This window comes from Pleurodeles waltl, chromosome 3_1 (genome assembly GCF_031143425.1).
Source record: "Pleurodeles waltl isolate 20211129_DDA chromosome 3_1, aPleWal1.hap1.20221129, whole genome shotgun sequence".
NCBI classification, from domain to species: domain Eukaryota; kingdom Metazoa; phylum Chordata; class Amphibia; order Caudata; family Salamandridae; genus Pleurodeles; species Pleurodeles waltl.
In genome coordinates, this window is record NC_090440.1 from 1391421380 (window position 1) to 1391442404 (window position 21025).

The 21025-nt window shown below is 41.9% G+C and overlaps 1 protein-coding gene across 1 annotated transcript in view; it reads left to right on the top strand.

The window, feature by feature from the left end:
* The window catches only part of SNRNP40 (small nuclear ribonucleoprotein U5 subunit 40), a 109211-nt gene that overhangs the window by 15395 nt on the left and 72791 nt on the right, over positions 1-21025 (top strand). Inside the window, exons 2-4 of the mRNA XM_069224898.1 lie at positions 11070-11199; positions 12599-12692; positions 19591-19756. Coding sequence (XP_069080999.1) covers positions 11070-11199; positions 12599-12692; positions 19591-19756 — 390 coding nt within the window. The remainder of the gene's footprint in view (positions 1-11069; positions 11200-12598; positions 12693-19590; positions 19757-21025) is intronic.

Consider the following 21025-nt stretch of genomic DNA (forward strand, 5'->3'; position numbering starts at 1 on the left):
GACATTGGTCACCGGATTTGGTGATGGATTGTTTAGGTAGAACACAAGAAAAAACAAAATCTTATTATGATAAGTCTCATAGTGTAATACCTTCTAAGGTCAATGTAGGTGATTGGGTTTGTGGAAATAAACGCATTAAGGTCAGGAAGGGTGAGAGTCAGTATTTTGGACCAGAGCAAGTGATGGAGGTGTTGCATAACGCTGTTAGATTGAGTGATGGTAGAGTTTGGAATCTCAAACATGTTGCTTTATGTAATAATGGACAGAATGTTAATGGTAGTGAAGGGGGTGTGAAGGAAATGAATGGAAGCAAAACCTTTGGTTGGAAGATGAGGAGAGAGAACGTTTTGTGGCTGCAGAGGATTAATCTTCTAATTTTGATCGGCTGGATGATGGTGTGGGTGATACTAGTGAATGTGAAGGCTGTGGCTGAAAAAAATAATAATAATTTGTGCCCCTACTTCTCACCGACCGTCGACAACTTGTACTGTCGTCTAGATGATATATGCTGTCTAGATGATATACGTCTTACTTCTCCAGCACTTTCAGACTGGAGAGACATAATTGAGTGAGGCCGCCAACCCTTCGTCGCCAAATTGAAGTGGCCACGTTACGATGACACCAATAAGGATGCAGAGGGTAGTATTTCACTCTTCTTTATTCAGGATACAAGCTAACAGCAAACAGGTCCAACGACGACCACAGCGAGGCCCAACTGACATGAATTGGTTCTATGTGTCAGTCACGGACGTAATAGAATCCACCCATGTCATAGTGCCTCAACACTCTACATCTACCGAAGCACACACAACAGAAACACATACAGAAACAATACTGGCTGTTCAAGGCAGCAAAAGAAACATAATCTAATCGAAGCTTGAACTACAACGCATTCTAAAGTTATGGTGCAAATTAATAACAAAGGCAACTAAAGTGATTACATACATTTAAATTCAGCTGAGAAATTCATCAAGCATTATTCCCTTTTAGCCTAATTTCATTAATGAGGATCCTTAACTAGCACCAGATTAGCATGCTGGGCTTCATTCAAAACAATTAAGTAAGACGAATTTGGAAATAAATCTAACTACAGCTCTATCAAAACAGTGCAGTTGGTACCTAAAAAGAAAAAAGCAAATATGCATAATAATCAACAGTCTAATTCATAATACCCATCCTCATTGTGGACCAGTGTAATATAAGTGCGGGCGCGTGAAGGGAGCTCGAGCGTTACTCGAGTTCCGAACGCGCTCGCGAACGGAAAAATAGACGGTTGAAAAAAAGACGAAGCTGTGGGCACCGCACCGCTTGTGTAGGTCGAATAAACTACACTTTGTGAAGAAAGCTTCTGTGTTAATGTGGGTTATTTACCACATTCTTTTGGCGACGAGGATTACGAAGTTATCGACCTACCGAGCGATGTTTTTCAGGCAGGCTGATATCTGACGAATGCCTTTCAGGAACAACGCCCTCTTTCAGGAGAAAGAGGCGTGGCGTTTTGTAAAGAGCTGCTTAAAGGGGAGTGTTTTAAAAGTGAAGTTACTCCTGGAAAGAGCTGCTGTGGATTTATTAAAGGGGAGTGTTTTAAAGGTGAAGGCACTCCTGGAACTACGAGTGGCTGCTGGTGATTTTAAAGGAAAAGTGACCAGTTACCAGCAAGAAGTTTAGGGGGAAGCCACCCTAGAAATTGGTAGTTTTTCCTGCTGGTTTCCTTAAATTTAAGGAAGAAGTCATCTTTAAAACTGTTATTGTTGGCGGTGAGAATTTCCGTGTATTTTTTGTTATGTGACTTGATTTTAGCGGTGGATTGTTGGAGTCATCGACGTGGATAAGTGTCTTACGCTTCACAGTATTGCAAAGATCTCGTCTGGGCTCTTTTTTTGTTTGTTTTTGTGAGCAATGGAGCACGTCTCAATTACTGCACCACCTTGTTTTCTTACACATCCAGGTACGCCAACAATCCAGTGGGAGGACTGGATAGACATGTTTGACAACTATTTGTTGGCGTTGGACAGTGAAGAATTTTCTCCTGCACGTAAAAAAGCGATTTTATTGAACTGTATAGGGTCAGAGGCGCAAAGGTTGTTCAAATTTATGCCAATGGCTACAGACAATGGGGCACGTATTCCAGATGAGTTTAGGGAGGCTAGATTAAGATTGAGCAATAGGTTTGCTAAAGAAACCAATGTGGTTTTGTCAAGATACAAGTTTTATACACAACCACAGAGAGTGGGAGAGTCTATTGAAGAATTTGTATCCAGATTAAGGGAGTTGTCAGTTAAATGTCATTTTGGGGAGATGTGCGACGAGATGATTAGGGATCAATTAATGGTTCAATGTAAAAGCAGAAAGATTCAAGAAAGGTTGTGGGCTGCTAAGAATCCTTCTTTAAAAGATGCTGTTGACATGGCAAAAGTTGTGGAAGAGTCTGAACTTTGCATGAAGGAGATGGGAAGATATGGCAATGGGGGTAGGGAGCAACAAGTCTTCCAGGAGATTGTGGGAGATGTGGGAAACAAAAGTAACAGTGTGGCTTTGGTAGAGAAGAAAACACAAGATGTTCTGAAAACCCAGAAAATGTATGCGAATAAGAAGAAATGTAACAGATGTGGCAGTAGTTTACACAGTAGTGATTTTAAGGGGTGTTTTGCAGTGGGGAAGGAATGTAGAAAGTGTGGGCGTAAAGGTCATTATGCGCATGTGTGCGTTGAGTGGTCAAAGTCAAAAGGAGTGGCGGTGTGTGAGGAGAGAGATGAGGTGGTGGACCGCATTCTTAGCCTAGGCGAGGTTGATAAAGGTTACTCCGGTAAGAGAGAAAGGAGGCCCAAAGCATGGTTCACTGTTGGAAAGGTGAGGGTTGAGCTGATGGTGGATACTGGATCAAAATACACAATAGTTCCCAAAGATATCTTCATGAAGAACTGGCCTCAGATTGTATTGAAGCCTAAAGACATATGTCCTGGGGGATACCAAGGGGAGGAAATTGAGATCTTGGGTTTCTTTTCGACTGCCATAGGCTTCAAATCAAGAGAAACCTTCGGCAAAGTGTATGTGGCTGAGTCTGGGCCACCAATTTTGGGTTGGATGCATCAATATGACTTGAATATAATTGTGAATCCCAGAGGTAAGGAACAAATCTTGGTAGTGGATGATGGAGATGTCAATGCGATTCTGGAGGAAGTGGGGGAGGTGTTTCGAGAGGAGTTGGGAGAATTAAAGGGTTATGTTCATAAGATTCGTATGAAACAAGGTACCGTTGCTGTGAAACACAAAGTGAGGAAAGTACCTATTGTTGTTAGGGAAGAGGTGAGCAAGATGTTGAAAGATATGTTGAAGGACGGAGTCATTGAACCGGTTGAATCTCCAGAATGGACTTCGCCAGTGGTCATTACGAGGAAATCTAATGGGCAATTGAGATTTTGTGTGGACCTACGCAGTGTCAATCAAAACATTGTGACAGACAACTTTCCTCTACCGAACATCAATGAACTCATTATGTTGCTAAATGGAGCAGTTTTTTTTTTCAAAATTAGACCTCAAAAGCGCCTATCATCAGATACGACTACACCACAATTCACGTGATGTTACAGCATTTATCACCATGGATGGTACTTTCCGTTTTGTCAGAATGCCCTTTGGATTATCTTCAGCTGCAAGTGTTTTTCAGCGTATGATGACAAATGTTTTTGAGGGTTTCACTAATGTATTATTTTTTCAGGATGACATTTTAATTTTTGCGTCAACTATTGAGGAACATAACCTAATTTTGAGGAAGGTATTAAAGAAACTTTTGGAGGTGTGTTTAACGTTAAGAAAAGAGAAGTGTGTTTTCTTGACCAAAGAGATTGAATATTTGGGACACACCATTTCGGGTGAAGGAGTGAAACCGAAGAAAGATTTGTTGGTGGCAATCAAACTCGCTCCGTCACCAAAGAACAAGGATGAGTTGAGGTCCTTTATGGGTCTCATTGAATATTACGCCAAATTTGTTCCCAATTTTGCTGACAAAACGGAGGGGTTGAGAATATTGTTGCGCAAAGGTTGTAATTTTGTGTGGTCAAAAGTGCAGCAAGAATGTTTCGACAACTTTAAGCAAGAGGTGTGTACTGCAAAGATTTTAGTACCCTTTGAGACTTCTTCTCCCACTATACTGACTGTCGATGCTAGTGTGTCTGGTATAGGTGCAGTTCTGTCTCAAGTTCACTGCGGTGAAGAGAGGACGGTAGCTTTTGCTTCACGCTCTCTCACTGAGAGTGAGAGGAACTACTCTGTGATTGAGCGGGAGGCTTTAGCAGCTGCATGGGCTGTAGACATTTTAGAACATTTTTGTGGGGTGTTTTTTTTAAGTTAAGAACTGATCACAAACCTTTGGTCAAGGTTTTATCAGCTGGTGGTGCGGGTAAGGGTTCTGCGAGATTGGCCAGATTGGCAGCTCGATTGCAGGAGTATGTATACAACGTGGAATACATTCAGGGTTGGAGGAACATACAAGCTGACGCTCTCTCACGCATGGCTGTGGATTGGAAGTTGGTTGAGGGGGAGGCACAATTCTTGAAGGGAGAAGAAGGAGCGGTGGCGTTGGTGGAGGAATTGTTACAACATGGTGTGGCAGCTTTCTCTAAAGAAGAATGGTTGCAAGGATTGAGGGATGACTCGGTAATGCAGTGCATGAGTAAAATGATTGTTGAGGGAGGAAGAAGAGAGAGTGCTGTGGCAGTATCTGTAAGGCCCTACATCAAGGTTCTAGATGAGTTGTCGTTGGGGGATGGAGGTGTAATAATGAGGGGTGACAGATTTGTACCTCCGGAAAAGTTACGGAGGAAAATCATACATTTGGCACATGAAGGGCATTTGGGACAAACACTGACTCAAAGAAGGGTTAAGGAAAACTTTTGGTGGCCAGGGGTCGATTTGCAAACTGCTCAATGGGTGGAAGAGTGTGTTCAGTGTAAGGAAAGTGAAAAAAGGTTAAAGCTGGGGAAAAGAACTTGGATGGGACATATTGAGGATCCAGGGGAAGCATGGCACACTATTTGTATGGATTTTGTTGGGCCATTGCCTGGTTTGGGCCACGAAAAAAAATTTGCTTTAGTCCTGGTGGATGTGTTTTTTAAGTGGTTGGAGGTTGAGTTTATGAGGGAAGTGTCGACAAGAAGTACTATTTCAGTATTAAAGGGTTTTTTTCAAAGAGAAGGGTGTCCCCATACACTCATTACTGACAATGGTACACAGTTAATCTCCTTGGAGATGAGAGTTTCTGTTAACCCATGGTATCACCCATAAACGTACTGCACTCTACAATCCGCAAGCCAATGGCATTGTGGAACGCATGAATCGTATGGTCAAGGGTACAATTCAGTTGGCTGTGCGAGGAAACCAAAGTGTTAGTTCTGTTGTGCAAGAGGCGATATGGGCTCATCGCACCACGCAGCTGAGAGATAAGGGTAGAACACCATTTGAGTTCATGAGAGGGCGTAAGGCCAGATCAAAGTTAGTGCCTGGTTGGTTGGAGGGTGATCGAATCAAACCAGGAAGTCAAAGGGAGACGTCACTGACAGGAGGTTACTCTGGTATACAAGTTGGTGATTGGGTGAAAGTCAAGGATGGACGAGTGGGTGCAGGTTGGACAAAGTTTCGCGGTCCTTTTGAGGTTAAACACGTAGGAAATTTCAGTGTTGTTTTGGCGAATGGCACTATATGGAACAAAAGGAGGGTGGCCTTATATGAGAGAAGGGGTGGAAGTGCAGGAAATATTATCGTTACTAATGGAGATGGAGGTTGCAGTGGGTTTATGTTATCTGGGGGAGGTGGTGAGAAAGCGGATTCACCAGATGCTGACACTTCACATGAGGATGAGAATAGCATGGAGGGTTTGGAGGGACAAACTAGTGTGGAGAATGAAGAAAGTAAGACAGAATATACGAAGGGAAGTGGTAGAGTGAGAAGACCTCCTGCGTATCTGAATGACTACGTGAGAGATGGCGAGAAATTGAATTGAAGACTTTTGATTTTGTTTATATTGCCTGAAATGTATTCCTCTCTTGAGTTACAGTTAATTTTTATGTTTAAAAAAAAAAAAAAAAATTTAATCTTGCTTGAAATGTATTTCTCTTAGCTTTAGTCGAGCTATTGGTTAATTCTTTTTATGTTCTTGTTTAATTTGAACAGTTTATGATTTTTTGAATATGTGGTTAATATTGTTGTGTTCTTGTTAAAAAAAATTATGATGACGAAGGGGGATGTGTAATATAAGTGCGGGCGCGTGAAGGGAGCTCGAGCGTTACTCGAGTTCCGAACGCGCTCGCGAACGGAAAAATAGACGGTTGAAAAAAAGACGAAGCTGTGGGCACCGCACCGCTTGTGTAGGTCGAATAAACTACACTTTGTGAAGAAAGCTTCTGTGTTAATGTGGGTTATTTACCACAACCAGCAAGCAGAGTCAGTCTTCGCCCCCAGGACATCAGTCGATCAGCAAAGCATCAGGATTCAGCATCAAAGTTCAGAAAACGCAAAGTCTTTAAGCATTAAAGGTAAGCACGTCTCTTGTCAAGGCGCACAAGAAAATAGTGACCTTTCGGTCAGCAAGGAAATGGGCATTGAATCTGTCTTTTCTCAGTGCAGTGTCATTATATTAAAACAACTTCCCAAATCCATATTGGTCAGTTAATCGCATGTTCACCCTTTGTCCAATAAAACTAAACTCCAAATCTATGAATTCTACCATTACTCCGTTCACATGTCATTGATTGGTTTGTCTTGCAATGTCATCATCATCCGGCTTGTCAGGTAACAGTGTTGTTGCAGCTTTCCCTCCAGTCACTATCGCCATTGTTCTCCTCCTGAGAAAGTCAGTCTCACACACATTACACACAAAATGTTACATTAGCAAGAACAGCATCTTCTAGCAATCTGTTCTCATGAGAAAAGACTTCAGCTATGAGCACATTTAAACAATGCAAAATGGAAATCACAGTTTAAAACTCTCTAGGAAAGCCATTTATTAAAATAGTAAGAAATACAGCTTTGACATGAGGCCTGGCAAGTAGGCCGGGAAGCTCGCTAAGTTAAGGCCTACAATTAATAAAACTAAAGCATATTGCATAACCCTTAAAATGACATATTACTACATTAGTCAAACGTAAATTCAACTTTTCACAGTGTTAGGATATTAATAAGTACACTTCGTGAACATTGGCGGCCACTCTTCGTAATCACATTTTCAAATGCGTGCATTAATGTAAAGAAATGCCTCCTTGGCATGGTTACCCCCTGACTTTTTGCCTTTGCTGATGCCAAGTTATGATTTGAAAGTGTGCTGAGACCTGCTAACCAGGCCCCAGCACCACTGTTCTTTCCCTAACCTGTACCTTAGTTTCCACAATTGGCACACCCTGCCATCCAGGTAAGTCCCTTGTAACTGGTACCCCTGGTACCAAGGGCCCTGATGCCAGGGAAGGTCTCTAAGGGCTGCAGCATGTCTTATGCCACCCTGGAGACCCCTCACTCAGCACAGACACACTGCTTGCCAGCTTGTGTGTGCTGGTGGGGAGAAAACGACTAAGTCGACATGGCACTCCCCTCAGGGTGCCATGCCAACCTCACACTGCATATGGCATAGATAAGTCACCCCTTTAGCAGGCCTTACAGCCCTAAGTCAGGGTGCACTCTACCATAGGTGAGGGCATAAGTGCATGAGCACTATGCCCCTACAGTGTCGAAGCAAAACCTTAGACATTGTAAGTGCAGGGTAGCCATAAGAGTATATGGTCTGGGAGTCTGTCAAACACGAACTCCACAACACCATAATGGCTACACTGAAAACTTGGAAGTTTGGTATCAAACTTCTCAGCACAATAAATGCACACTGATGCCAGTGTACATTTTATTGTGAAATACACCCCAGAGGGCATCTTAGAGATGCCCCCTGAAGCCACACACCAGACATGTTTCTGGTCACATGGGGAGAGTGCCTTTGTCACTCTGTGGGCAGGAATAAAGCCTGTACTGGGTGGAGGTGCTTCTCACCTCACCCTGCAGGAACTGTAACACCTAGCGGTGAGCCTCAAAGGCTCACCCCTTTTGTTACAGCTCCCCAGGGCATCCCAGCTAGTGGAGATGCCCGCCCCTCCGACCACTGCCCCCAATTTTGGCGGCAAGGCTGGAGGAGATAATGAGAAAAGCAAGGAGGAGTCACCCACCAGTCAGGACAGCCCCTAAGGTGTCCTGAGCTGAGGTGACCCCTGCCTTGAGAAATCCTCCGTCTTGAGTTTGGAGGATTCCTCCAATAGGATTAGGGATGTGCCCCCCTCCCCACAGGGAGGAGGCACAAAGAGGGTGTAGCCACCCTCAAGGACAGTAGCCATTGGCTACTTCCCTCCCAGGCCTAAACACACCCCTTAATTCAGTATTTAGGGGCTCCCCAGATCCCAGGAAATCAGATTCCTGCAACCTGAAGAAAGAAGAAGGACTGCTGACCTACAAGCCTGCAGAGAAGGAGGAAGACGACAACTGCTTTGGCCCCAGCCCTACCTGCCTGTCTCCAACTCCGAAAACCTGCACCAGCAACACGTTCCACAGGGTCCAGCGACCTCTGAAGCCTCAGAGGACTACACTGCATCTAAAAGGACCAAGAACTCCAGAGGACAGCGGCCCTGTTCCACAAAGACTGCAACTTGGCAACAAAAAAGCAACTTTTGAAAACACGTTTCCCGGCGGAAGCGTGAGACTTTGCACTCTGCACCCGATGCCCCCAGCTCGACCTGCGGAGAACCAACACTACAGGGAGGACTCCCCGGCGACTATGGCCCTGTGAGTAGCCAGAGTTGTCCCCCCTGAGCCCCCCCAGTGACACCTGCAGAGGGAATCCAGAGGCTCCCCCTGACCGCGACTGCCTGCTTCAAAGAACCCGACACCTGGTAAAGACACTGCACCCGCAGCCCCCAGGACCTGAAGGATCCGACCTCCAGCGCAGAAGCGACCCCCCCCCCATCCCCCCCAGGTGGCCCTCTCCCTTGCCCAGGTGGTGACTTCCCCAAGGAGCCCCCCCCCCCCCTTGCCTGCCTGCTTCGCTGAAGAGACCTCTGGGTCTCCCATTGAATCCTATTGCAAACCCGACCCCTCTTTGCACTCTGCACCCGGCCGCCCCCCGTGCCGCTGAAGGTGTACTTTTTGTGCTGACTTGTGTCCCCCCCAGTGTCCTACAAAACCCCCCTGGTCTGCCCTCCGAAGACGCGGGTACTTACCTGCTGGCAGACTGGAACCAGGGCACCCCCTTCTCCATTGAAGCCTATGCATTTTGGACACCACTTTGACCTCTGCACCTGACCGGCCCTGAGCTGCTGGTGTGGTAACTTTGGGGTTGCCCTGAACCCCCAGCGGTGGGCTACCTTGGACCCAACTTTGAACCCTGTAGGTGGTTTACTAACCTACAAAACTAACAAACACTTACCTCCCCCCAGGAACTGTTGAAAATTGCACAGTGTCTAGTTTTAAACTAGCTTATTGCCATTTGTGTGAAAACTGTATATGCAATTTTGCTAATTCAAAGTTCCTAAGTGAAATACCTTTCATTTAAAGTATTGTTTGTAAATCTTGAACCTGTGGTTCTTAAAATAAACTAAGAAAATATAGTTTTCTATATAAAAACCTATTGTCCTGGAATTGTCTTTGAGTGTGTGTTCCTCATTTATTGCCCGTGTGTACAACAAATGCTTAACACTACCCTCTGATAAGCCTACTGCTCGACCACACTACCACAAAATAGAGCATTAGAATGATCTACTTTTGCCACTATCTTACCTCTAAGGGGAGCCCTTGGACTCTGTGCACACTATTTCTTACTTTGAAATAGTATATACAGAGCCAACTTCCTACACTTACCACAAGAGTCTGGGGCTGCCAAGCTCCATAACTTCATTCGACATAGTGGTGGAACAGAGCAGTAAATATTAAGTATTTTCAAGGGATACTTGGTTTTAGACTACTTTTTCTCCTTCTGTAAACACAGGCTGCTAGTGTGTTGCACTGAGCATAAAACTACAGATCTAAAAGTGTATGAAACACCGTAGGTGACCTCACACTTGTGTGATTTTTTAACATGTTTAAGGGGTGGATGTGCATGAAATGTGGCGGCTGCCTGTGGACTCTAGTGAGTGGTTAGAAGACCCACCTGATTTGGATTGGATGCTGTATTGTAAGGTTAGGATATTAAAAAAACCTCCAAAGTTTGAAGCAAGGAGCAGTGGTGATGGAGCATTAGGGTATTAGATTGATAGAAGAAGCCAGTGCATAGTTGCCAAGTTTTCAATGTCAGTGTGATTGTGTGATGTTCAATGTTTCCACTGCACTTGTGTCATATTTCAGAGCCTTATTTGTGCCACTTTAAGTCATGCCTTACAAGAAAATTAAGGCTCAAAATGTATGTATCTATTAGCAACACAGTACCACTGTGGAGAATTGAATGATCTAAGACTGTGATCTGATTAGTTGGCCTCAACATGAAGAGAAAGCCATTTTAAGACTCAAGGACTCTGTCCCCATGTCCTAGAAAACAAAGAAGACTAAGAGGACAAGTTGGCAGTAGCCTGAGTCTCTTATGTTGGGGGGACGGGGAATCCCAGAGGAACATGCTAGGGGTCACCCTAAAAACATTTTATTTTTATTTGTATTTATTTATTTATTTATTTTCAGCATTACAATACTACTGCGGGGCTAAGCCCGCCACCCCAGCAGACCTGGGTATTTTCACAGGGGGGGGGGATCTTGGATGCTGCAAGACCCAGGGGGTTGGCCAGCAACTTTGTCTTGACTGAGATTGGTTTTGCCCACCAACTACATGCTGTCTACGGCAAACGGTTAAAGGCTGTGCGCAGCGGGGGTGGGTGCAGTGCCTGGCCATTCATTGGCACTTCACCCTGTTATTTCTATAATTAATTTCCTATGGTTTCTCCAACTTTAGTGTTGTTACATTTAAATGATGCAAAGTTTGACAACTTAATTTGAAAAGAAGTGGGACATCAAATTCTACCTTGCAACGGTCCAGTTTAATCTTGTTCTTTTCTCCACCTCAGGGCCCGCCTCGAACCTCCAGCCTGCAGGCACCAATCATGCTGCTTTCTGGGCACGAAGGAGAAGTGTATTGCTGCAAATTTCACCCGAATGGAGCTACCCTGGCATCGGCAGGCTTTGACAGACTGATATGCAAGTTGTTATATATTTCTGTTTCCACAATTTGTTAAAGTTCACACATACTGTGAAATCCAAAACAGAAGGCACAGAGGAATATCGGTGCTTTTTAGTGTTAGGCTACGAAATGTTATGTTGCACATGTTCAATAAGCCACACTTCATCATTTTCTTAATTGAGTTTGCCGTGTAAGGCACGGGCAGAGCAAAAGCAAACATATTAACACTGTGTTGTAATCAATGATGGATGATCGTAGGGTATAAAAGAAGTACGTTTATTAGCTTAGTTGTAGGTTACAGATAAAGCCCCACCAGGAGCAGGATCCTCCCTCTCAGCCCTTCTCACTCCAACTGTTCACTCATCCAAGCACAAACACTGTCAACATTCCAACCATACAATGACCTCACTCACTGACTGAGCAGTAAGGAACATTAAGGTAGTGGGGAGAATGCATAAGATAGCAAGAGGCCACACACACTGTAATGGGGATGATGTGATATATTGCATAAGTGGTCCAAGGGTAAAATTCAGGATGTTCCAGTCTAATAATCAGAACTTGCAATTCCCACCCACCCGCTGGGCAAAATATTTAAATGAGTTAAGTACACCTTTCAGTAAACGTGCTAGGAATTTTTAAGGAGTAATTTCTCTGCTGACTGCCCCTTTGAACAAAGACAGTGCTTGGCATTTCTTGGGAGAACCCAGGCTGCAGCTGAGAGATTTGACCTCTCTTATGTGCATTATTTGTGCATTAGCAGTTTGCCATTATGCTAATGCTGTTGCCTCTTACTATAACTCTTTATTATAAAGAAGTATTATTGCTTTTACATCAAAATAAAATGGATTATAATTGATTACATTTCGAAGGAACTCTTTGGTCGCCACAGGATTAATCAGTTGTTATCTGTGACGACCCAAATTTCCCTGAAAGTCCATGTATGTTTACAAAACACAGTGTTGAAATGCTAGTTTGATAATTAATTGTGATTTTTCTTTGACCCTTTTCTCTGTGCCTAAACATTGTGTGAGTGATCCACACTTGGTTTGACAAAGTAACATAATTCCTTATAGTAAAAAAATATCTGGACTCGCCCAGTTCCTGGCAGCTGACCATTTATCAGAAATTGACAGATTCAGTCGCATCATCCCATTAGTACCTTACTATTCTATTACGAAAATAGATATCAGACACAAAAAAATCTCTAAGCTAACTTTGCAGTTGGCAGTATTATTTCCATGTTCCATTGTTGGGTGGACTCCACATGCTTGGGCATGGGAATCTAAGGTTCCATCTGTTAAATGTTTGCATCCCCAAGCTCATAAAATGTGCATAATGGTGAATGTAAATAAGATTGTTTTGTAAGGAAGTAAATGATATGTCTGACTTCCTTCCTTTCATTTTTGCTTTTTCCAGTGCTGTGGAATGTTTATGGAGACTGTGAAAATTACGCTACTCTAAAAGGGCACAGTGGCGCAGTCATGGAGCTACATTATAGCACTGATGGCAGGTGAGAAATAAGGAAGGATAGTTATTTCCTCAGGTGGCGTTCCCAAATTGTTTCATATTTTTGCATGCATGCATTTGTTCAGCACCAGGAATCAACCATGGAAAATAAAGCCCAACGTATTTTAAATGATAGTTTTACTCCTAAAAGTCGTCATCCGTCTTTGTTACAAGTCTTGTCTTTAGTAGTATAATAGCACTAACATTAGTACTTTTGTCTCCAAAGTACTACCACTAGCACCTGCTCTTGCACTCAGTACAACTGCTAATGCTAATGTTGGTATGTTACTGGTACTACTATTGCAGTTACTGTTACTGCAAGTCTTAATTTAAGAAATAATAATAATATAATGAGTCCTATGGCTAGAGCTAATATTACTACTGAAAATATATTGGGTATTTTGTTAGTACTACTAATTGTACCACTAGTACAAGTGTAACACAAGGCTCAGTCCTAGAACGTCTGAAGATTTGTCAAGTGACTCCTATTCTGAAACAAAAAGCAGGGCAGGGGCTGACCCGAAGGACCTAAATAACTTTCTTCCAGTGTCCAACATCCCCTCCTAGTGAAAATGTTAGAGAAATGTGTATGGCAAACCATTGAGCAGTTCAAATTGTTGAACCTGTTTGAGTCATTTGTAAGACCAGGTCACAGCACAAAAACTGCCATCCTACATGTCCTAGATGACACACTCAAAATCCTGGACCAGGACAACTACTGCTTACTCACATTTCTCTATCTATCTTCAGCATCCGACATGGTAAGCCACAGCACCCTCTTAGAAGTACTGCAAAACAGAATGCAGTTATCTGGTAATGCCCTCAAATGGTTCCCTTCCTTCCTGCAAGATCAGTCACAGCAAATCAAACTGAGTAGCTTGTTCTCCAACAGGTCGATGGGTAATCTTGGAGTCTCTCAAGGATCCATTTTCTTGCCCTCACTCTTCATCCTTTATATGGAACCACTGACGCAAATCCTCAAGAGAAGCAAACCCTAATACCACTTATATGTAGATGATACCCAGATCCACTTATGTTCCTGTCCAGGCAGTATCATCTGCCTCAATGACACCTTGAGGGAAACCCAAACCTGGCTTTCAAGTAACCATCTTAAACTCTACTAAGACAGGGTTCCTGTTCATCTCCCCTACCCACAACTGCCTTCTCATTCAGGAATGGATTAACCATTTTATAGACCTCAATGGCAAACTAGTCATTAACGACACAACAAATCCCTTGGGATAAACATGGACAAGAACCTCAACATGCAAGCATTCATCCGGTCAGTCACACACATTCCTTGTTTCTAACTCAACATCCTCAAGAAAGTGGAACCGTTCATCCAGCCACTTAACTTCAAGACCTACGTACGAACACTGGTATCCAGAATAGACTATGCGAGTGCCAACTTAACTGGCCTACCTAAGTCACGAATGGCTCCACTCAAGCATCCCTCAATCCTGCAGCAAGACTAGAAACCCGAACAAGGTGATTTGGCCACATCACACCGTCGCTCTTGTCTCTCAACTGGCTCCCTTCCGAAACCAGGATGAAAATGAACTTAAAATGCTTAACACCCAGAGCCCTTCACCAAGATGAACCCAGGTATTCAGCACAAAAACGTACAATCTCAGGAGGCAGCTACTCTCCAAGGACCTCCTGCTCCCTCATCCTGGAACCACAAAGATTCAAGAAAAAGAAAACTTAATGCCCACATGTTCCCCGGATCTGCCACAAGAATCTGAAACTCTCTCCCAGCTGAAATTGTGTCTAATCTTTCGACCAGCTTCTTCAAAAAAGAGGCAAAGAGGAGACTATTAAACAGATCTGGCACTTAATGCTGTTCGTTCCAAGCCTCAATCATCCCTTTTCTCGCTTCTTGAAACACTTGTAGAGCAAATTAGAAAACTATGATCTTTATGTGTAACACAATCAGCAGACGATTATCTAATGGTCTTTTGTAACAGGATACAGCCTTTACAAATATATCTACATATTTGTATGTGCCTTTTCTGTTAACAGTTATTCTTTTATTTACATGGAGCATGGAACAGGTGTGGTATAGCTTTGTACACCGCTGTGATACCTGAGCGTCTTGTTTGCACTGTATAAAACTCTTAAAACAAATAAAATAAGTAATTGTAGGTCTGCAACTCAGTGATGAATTTGCTATTAGGACCACTACACTTCATTTGCTTGTCATTAGTGCTACTTCTAGCTATGCAACTAGAACAAAATAGCGTTACCCAGTCTCCTCCCCCCCCATGAAATGGATGAATAATGCGAATTACAAGAAACAGCTGAATGAACTGTTTTAAATTATTTTTTCTTAAAACCTTTACATTGGTCTTTCAGAATAGAGTCAAGCCAACTCAATTGATGATTATCATTTATGTAGAAAGGGTATTTTGAGGAAAAAAGATAGAAAGTATTTTGTGCACCTGTATGAAAAAATAAATGATTTTCATAATTACAAGTGTCTTATATATTTGAATTCACAAAAAGTCCTATGTGATGAACAATACAACTCAGTCTAACAACAAAAACCTTGAGAGTAAGAATAAACAGGAGTATAACACCAATAGTTCTACTTTTTATAGTCCTGAAGATGGGATTATGGCTGATTACTTTTTAGAGACCAAAACATCAACAATTTACACACATCAGCCCATCTAACGTAGAACCATTTGTCTTACAATCCTTTCTTACTCTTCAGATTTTCCCCACATATGACCTTTTGTAAATTCAAGTCTTATCTGGTGGATTTTTGTATATATGTGACATTTTATTTATTTGTATATACTTTATTGTATTGTATAAAATGTGTATATATACATGTTTTCGTGTAATTATTATTACTTATTTTTTAATACCATACCTAGCATTTTTGTGGTCTAAAAAAAGATAATTTCTACTTAAATGAAATTCATCACTTGAGTGGATCCTGAATAACCAATTTAAAAGTTGTAACAAAACATTATTGAAAATTATTCCTTCAGAAGTTTCTTGTTGTTCAGACTTCTAGCTCTGTGGTTGCTGATACTACTGCTGGTATTCATCCAGTAAGCACATCGCGATTGGTTAGAGGCACATTCTGCATTCCCCCATCATATTCTGTGTTTTGTTAATCTTTTAATTGATTTTAACTCTGTTCATGAATAGGTAACTTGATATATAGTGTAAAGGTAATCCAGTTCAGTAGCAGTTGTGGTTTAGCTACACCGCACGGGCCTATGCCTTAAATTCAAACAAAGTGCAACCTCCTTGAGGTCTGACTGCCACTAAACCTCAATTCCCTTAATTATAGTCAATCCAAGACAAGTGAAGCCAGCTGTAGTATTTAAAGTATCCTCTCCTTTTCGTTCAAAAGTCCAGACAGAAATCATGCATCAATGGTCAGAATCATTCCATTCTTAATACGTTGAAATTAATAAAATTCCCACAAACTTTACAACTTCTTCTTATTCTTCTTCTTGAATTTCAAATTTGTGAATCTAGTTCTGATGCATTTCAAAAGCCCAGCCAATGTGTTTCGTCCCAGACATCAGGGCAATCATTAATGTTGAGATTTCAATGAAAAAGAGGATTCCAAACATTCATATTGTGTCCATTCATTTCTAATTGCATTAGACAATGCAACATACTCGCTCATTCTATTGACAGCCACCTGATATATAGTGTACTTCATGAAACTGATTATACAACAACTGCGATCATTGAGTTTTGCTGTCAATGAGCTTTCACTGAAATGTGTACAGATAGGAACTTAAAAGCAACTGTCAGTGGTTTGTAATAACCTGTAAGTAAGTCTTCAAAATGAGACTGTGATGGTTAAAAAATGACCCCTTTTTCCCATTAAAATCAACCCAGTTCCTTATAGAATAAGATTTTTGTTTTGTTCAGGCATGGATTTAATTCCTCTGTTAAATTGACATCTTAGCAGTTATTTTTCAAACCTTGGTTGGTTTGTGATATATTGCCTGTGCAGTTTTTCAAAACCTGAAGCAGTTTTTCAAGTAGAATATTGTCGAAGTCCTTCAAAGATGTTTCTAAATGTGCACATATCTATAGGAAGCTATTTTTTTTTTTTTTTTTTTTTACTGTCATCTGGAGAGTTGATCAGTATGAATGTAAATTGTATGTATACTCAATGAGTGAGGAAAAAATGTGCTGTAAATGCAGTCACAATATTCTTGAAACATTTGAACATCTTGCACACGAACATCCCTTCAGTCTGTTCTTAGGAGTAGATTGTGTTGGCAATGCTGAACTTGATGTATTAAAAAAGCCGAAAATCAGTTGTCATTGAAAGGGCGTTCTAATAAAAGCCTTCATATCTTATAGACCGCTATGAACTCTCATTAAAAAGCTGACGGATTGTTAAATGTTCAAAAGGACTTTTATGACATTTATTGGCAGTAAAATAATTTATTGACTGTAATGAAGGTTTTGTCTTGTGCAATATAAATACACAACACCATTATTGTCAAGGGATATAACTTAAAAAAAACAGAGTTCTATGCTTATGTTGATGCGTCCCTTTATGTTAATTTATACACATTAGGACTCGTTTTAGGCCGATGAATCTTTGGGCCCAGTGGTGAGACACCGTAAGACGAGATAACCGATCAATATACCAATCAATACATTGATAACATTTTCAACATATATCACCACAATATATTTCACTTTACACATTAGTTAAACCTTTTCGACGCAACCATGACCTTTCAGTCATGAATAATCACACCTTATTGAAGTTTTGTGAATTTTATTCCCTATTGATTACAATCTAATAGCAAATGAATTAATCAAGAACAAAGGCATAATCATAATGCGATAATAATGCAAAGATCTCCAACAAAGGATAGTAACATGAAGGATTAACAAATCTAATGCGTAAGACCTCGTAAGTATTTAGTTCAGCATAACATTAAGTCAATCACGTCAGTTTTGTCAGTCAAAATGAATGCCTCATCTACCCACTAATTAGCATCGGCATGTTGGGCTTCATGCAAAACAATTTAAAACACCAATTTGGAAAACATCTAGCTAAGGTCTCTAATCAAAAATTCTACAGCAGTTGGTATCTAGAAAGAAAAGGCAAATAAGTGAATTACAATAGCAACATTATAATTACCCTCCAGGATAGGTCAGCATACAGGATCAGTCTTCGTCTTCAGGACATCAGTTAGATCGCTGTCAGTCTATCTAGTCTAAGGACAGGGACACTTTCCTCATAAGGAGGAAAGTAAAACGGGGCAACTAAGGGCGAGGATGGTTCATTAAGTCTCGAGTCACCAAACAGAGTGACAGAGTTTCTGGATGCAATCGATATCATTCCCTACCTAGGTCTCTTGAGTCTCCTGTGTCATGGGTTTTTATCCCTTTTTGAGGATACCTTCCCCCAAATTTCTATTGGACAGTCACTTCACCCCACTATCTGTAACCTATTAAATTATACATTAAGTAATGCATTTGTCATTCTTTGATAGTTCTCTACACTTTGATTGGTTTTCATAATTGACGTTTTTCGTAGGTGGCACATCCGGGGTTACTTCATTTCTTGGCACCTTCTTCGGGTCAAGAGTTCTCTTCTCCGCGTTTCAGTGTCCTTGGAAGTATCTAGGTTTGTAACAAAGCCTACATTTTTATATACTAAAGCCGCTAGTATGCGGATGAGAAAATCTAGCAATGTTACACCGAATGGAAAAAAAGAACAATTGCTGGTTCATGGCCTTTTGCGAGTCAGCACACTGAAGATACAGAAAAATACGCTTTAATATGAGAGCTATACAGCAAATTTTCGACTCGCGCTAACTTAAGGCTTATGGATTCTAGTAAATGCAATCTTTATACGTTTCAACATCTTTCTCAGTTAGTCATACTACAAGCAATTATTTCTTACAGTCGACATTAGTTTATGCATGAAAATTCTCCACGTTATAAAATACGTTTCAATGAATAATATTATTAATGCAGCATCGTTAAATATAGGCATTTTCACATCTAGAATATGTAATGTATAAACTACGCTCTCTCACTTACTTTGAGTTGGAGAATACCAGGATTATGTATTGTGATGTAAGTAGCAGATTCTTAGTTCCAATGTCATTTGTATAGTTTCAGAACCTTGTCTGTTTCTTCCTGTTCCTATGCACCACTGCAAAGCTTTATAAGACACCTCACTACAGTGGTGATATTGTTTTCTTTGTTTTCTTTGTATGTCAATGCTAGTCATGGTGGGTTCATTTTCATAACTGGTTTGGTGCCATATGCTGACATGTCTGTAGAGACCTTGTGTCATCACGTTAAGGAACCCTGCTCATCTTTGAGAGGGCAGTCGTTCTTCACTTCCTGTCTTCAGTGTGACTGTCCGGTTTAAAGGATGAGTCTGTGGGCTTTCCTCCCCACCCCCCCCCCCCCAATGCGCTCATCAGGAAATTATGGTTGTCTTTGCATTAAAGTGGACAGTAATGCTTCATGTGTACTGTAATGATTTCCCAATTTCATGTAACCTATAGTTTGGTGAGTGATAGCTGCATAAATAACAAGAATATTCCTTACAAACTAGGGACAAGCAGGTGACTGAAATGTGTGTGTGGGCCACTCCAGTTGGAGCACTTTGTACTGTATAGGGCTTACCTTCCCAGACAGGAATATCATCTTCTCAGATGATTTAGTTCAGCTGTCTGTTATCCCATGCTCAGTGGTGATCTGAGAGAGTTGCTGATGCCCAAATGATTTGTTCAAGGTATTTGTATTGTATTTTACCAGTAGTTGAAACTTGTAACCAAAAGTGCACTATGAATTTTTCTCCCATTGAAACTTGATCCATTGAAGTTAGCTGTGAAAATGTATCTCTTAAAGGGGTCTTAAATTTGTACCATGTTCTTTCCCAGCATGCTTTTCTCAGCCTCCACAGACAGGACAGTAGCTGTTTGGGACAGTGAGACGGGCGAGAGAGTGAAAAGGTTAAAAGGACATACTTCATTTGTGAATTCCTGTTACCCAGCAAGAAGGGGACCCCAGCTAGTCTGCACAGGCAGCGATGATGGAACAGTGAAGGTCAGTGTCACATTTTTATGAACATTATTTCTTTAAAGCCGACTTACCAACTGAAACCTTTAATTCACTCCAAAACTTTCCCTACAACAATTCCCTTAGGGTATGATTTGATTAGGAAAGGCAGAGAAGCCGGAGTTGGTGCAGGTTTGGCTGTAATTTTTCCTACACTCCTGCAAGTCAAGATAACAGATGCTCCTCACTTGCATTCAACAAACGCCATACTGTTTATTTTTAACATTGCTCTGAAGATGACAATGACAAGCCTATTATTGTGTCGTCCTCCTGGTTACTAAGTAACTTGGGGTCCTCTTTAGCAGAATGTATTACTCCTTGCCTACTGAAATCATCTATATTCTGTCTAATTCGGGAGTGGGGGGGTTAATACCAGACGCCATAAACCAGTGTGATATCAAGGATCTTTATCACTCTTTGGAGGCATTAAATTTGGAGCAACACATGCTTAATCCCACACATGGGACAGTGGCGGTTCCTTCCTTAGGGCCGAGGACCGCCGCCCTGCCTTCTGTGAGTGTAGCACTAGCCGCAAATGTAAATTAATAAAATGTTATTAAGTGCTGTTCTATGGATGCACTGTCTAGCGCAAGTGTGAGATGGGGCGGGGATAATTCCTGTGATGATTTGGCAGCAAGGACTCAGGAGTGACTAGAACATAAAGTGTGCATGTCTGAGTGGCCGGCTGCCTTGAGATGGCCAGCCTGACATGGGCACTTCAGATGGTACCAATCTGAGCTGTAAACAGCCCGGTGGCTTCCAGGCACAGGCCTCTAGTCTAAAAAGGAGCGAGAGGAGCCTGCTCCATTCAATCCTGGTGCTTCTCCCATGCTGTAAACAGCATGAGAGAAGCTCTAGGATTGGTTAGGTTGTTTGTTCAAGCACCAAAAGTTATGCAGCGATTTATTGAGCTCTGAAGCTGACCTGGGAGGCCCTGCAAGTTTTTCACAGTGCCAGTGCACAGCGTCTATAACTGCCATTAGGTAAGGCACTCTTTACACAGATTTTGTGGAACTGCACTATAGCTCTCCACTTCACTCACGCACACACTTGGGATGAGCAGCACTGCAAGTCCCCATGCCCACCGGCTGCCACAGCGCATGATGCCGTGTGCTCATGAAGGCAGCCATCGCAGGACAAACGGCACCCCAGGGCCTCGTGCCCACAACCACATACCGCTTCTCCCATACGGGAGGGAAATAAAGAGCCGGGCTCATTGTGTTCTTGTAGAGCTTAAATCCATATACAAAGTCCACG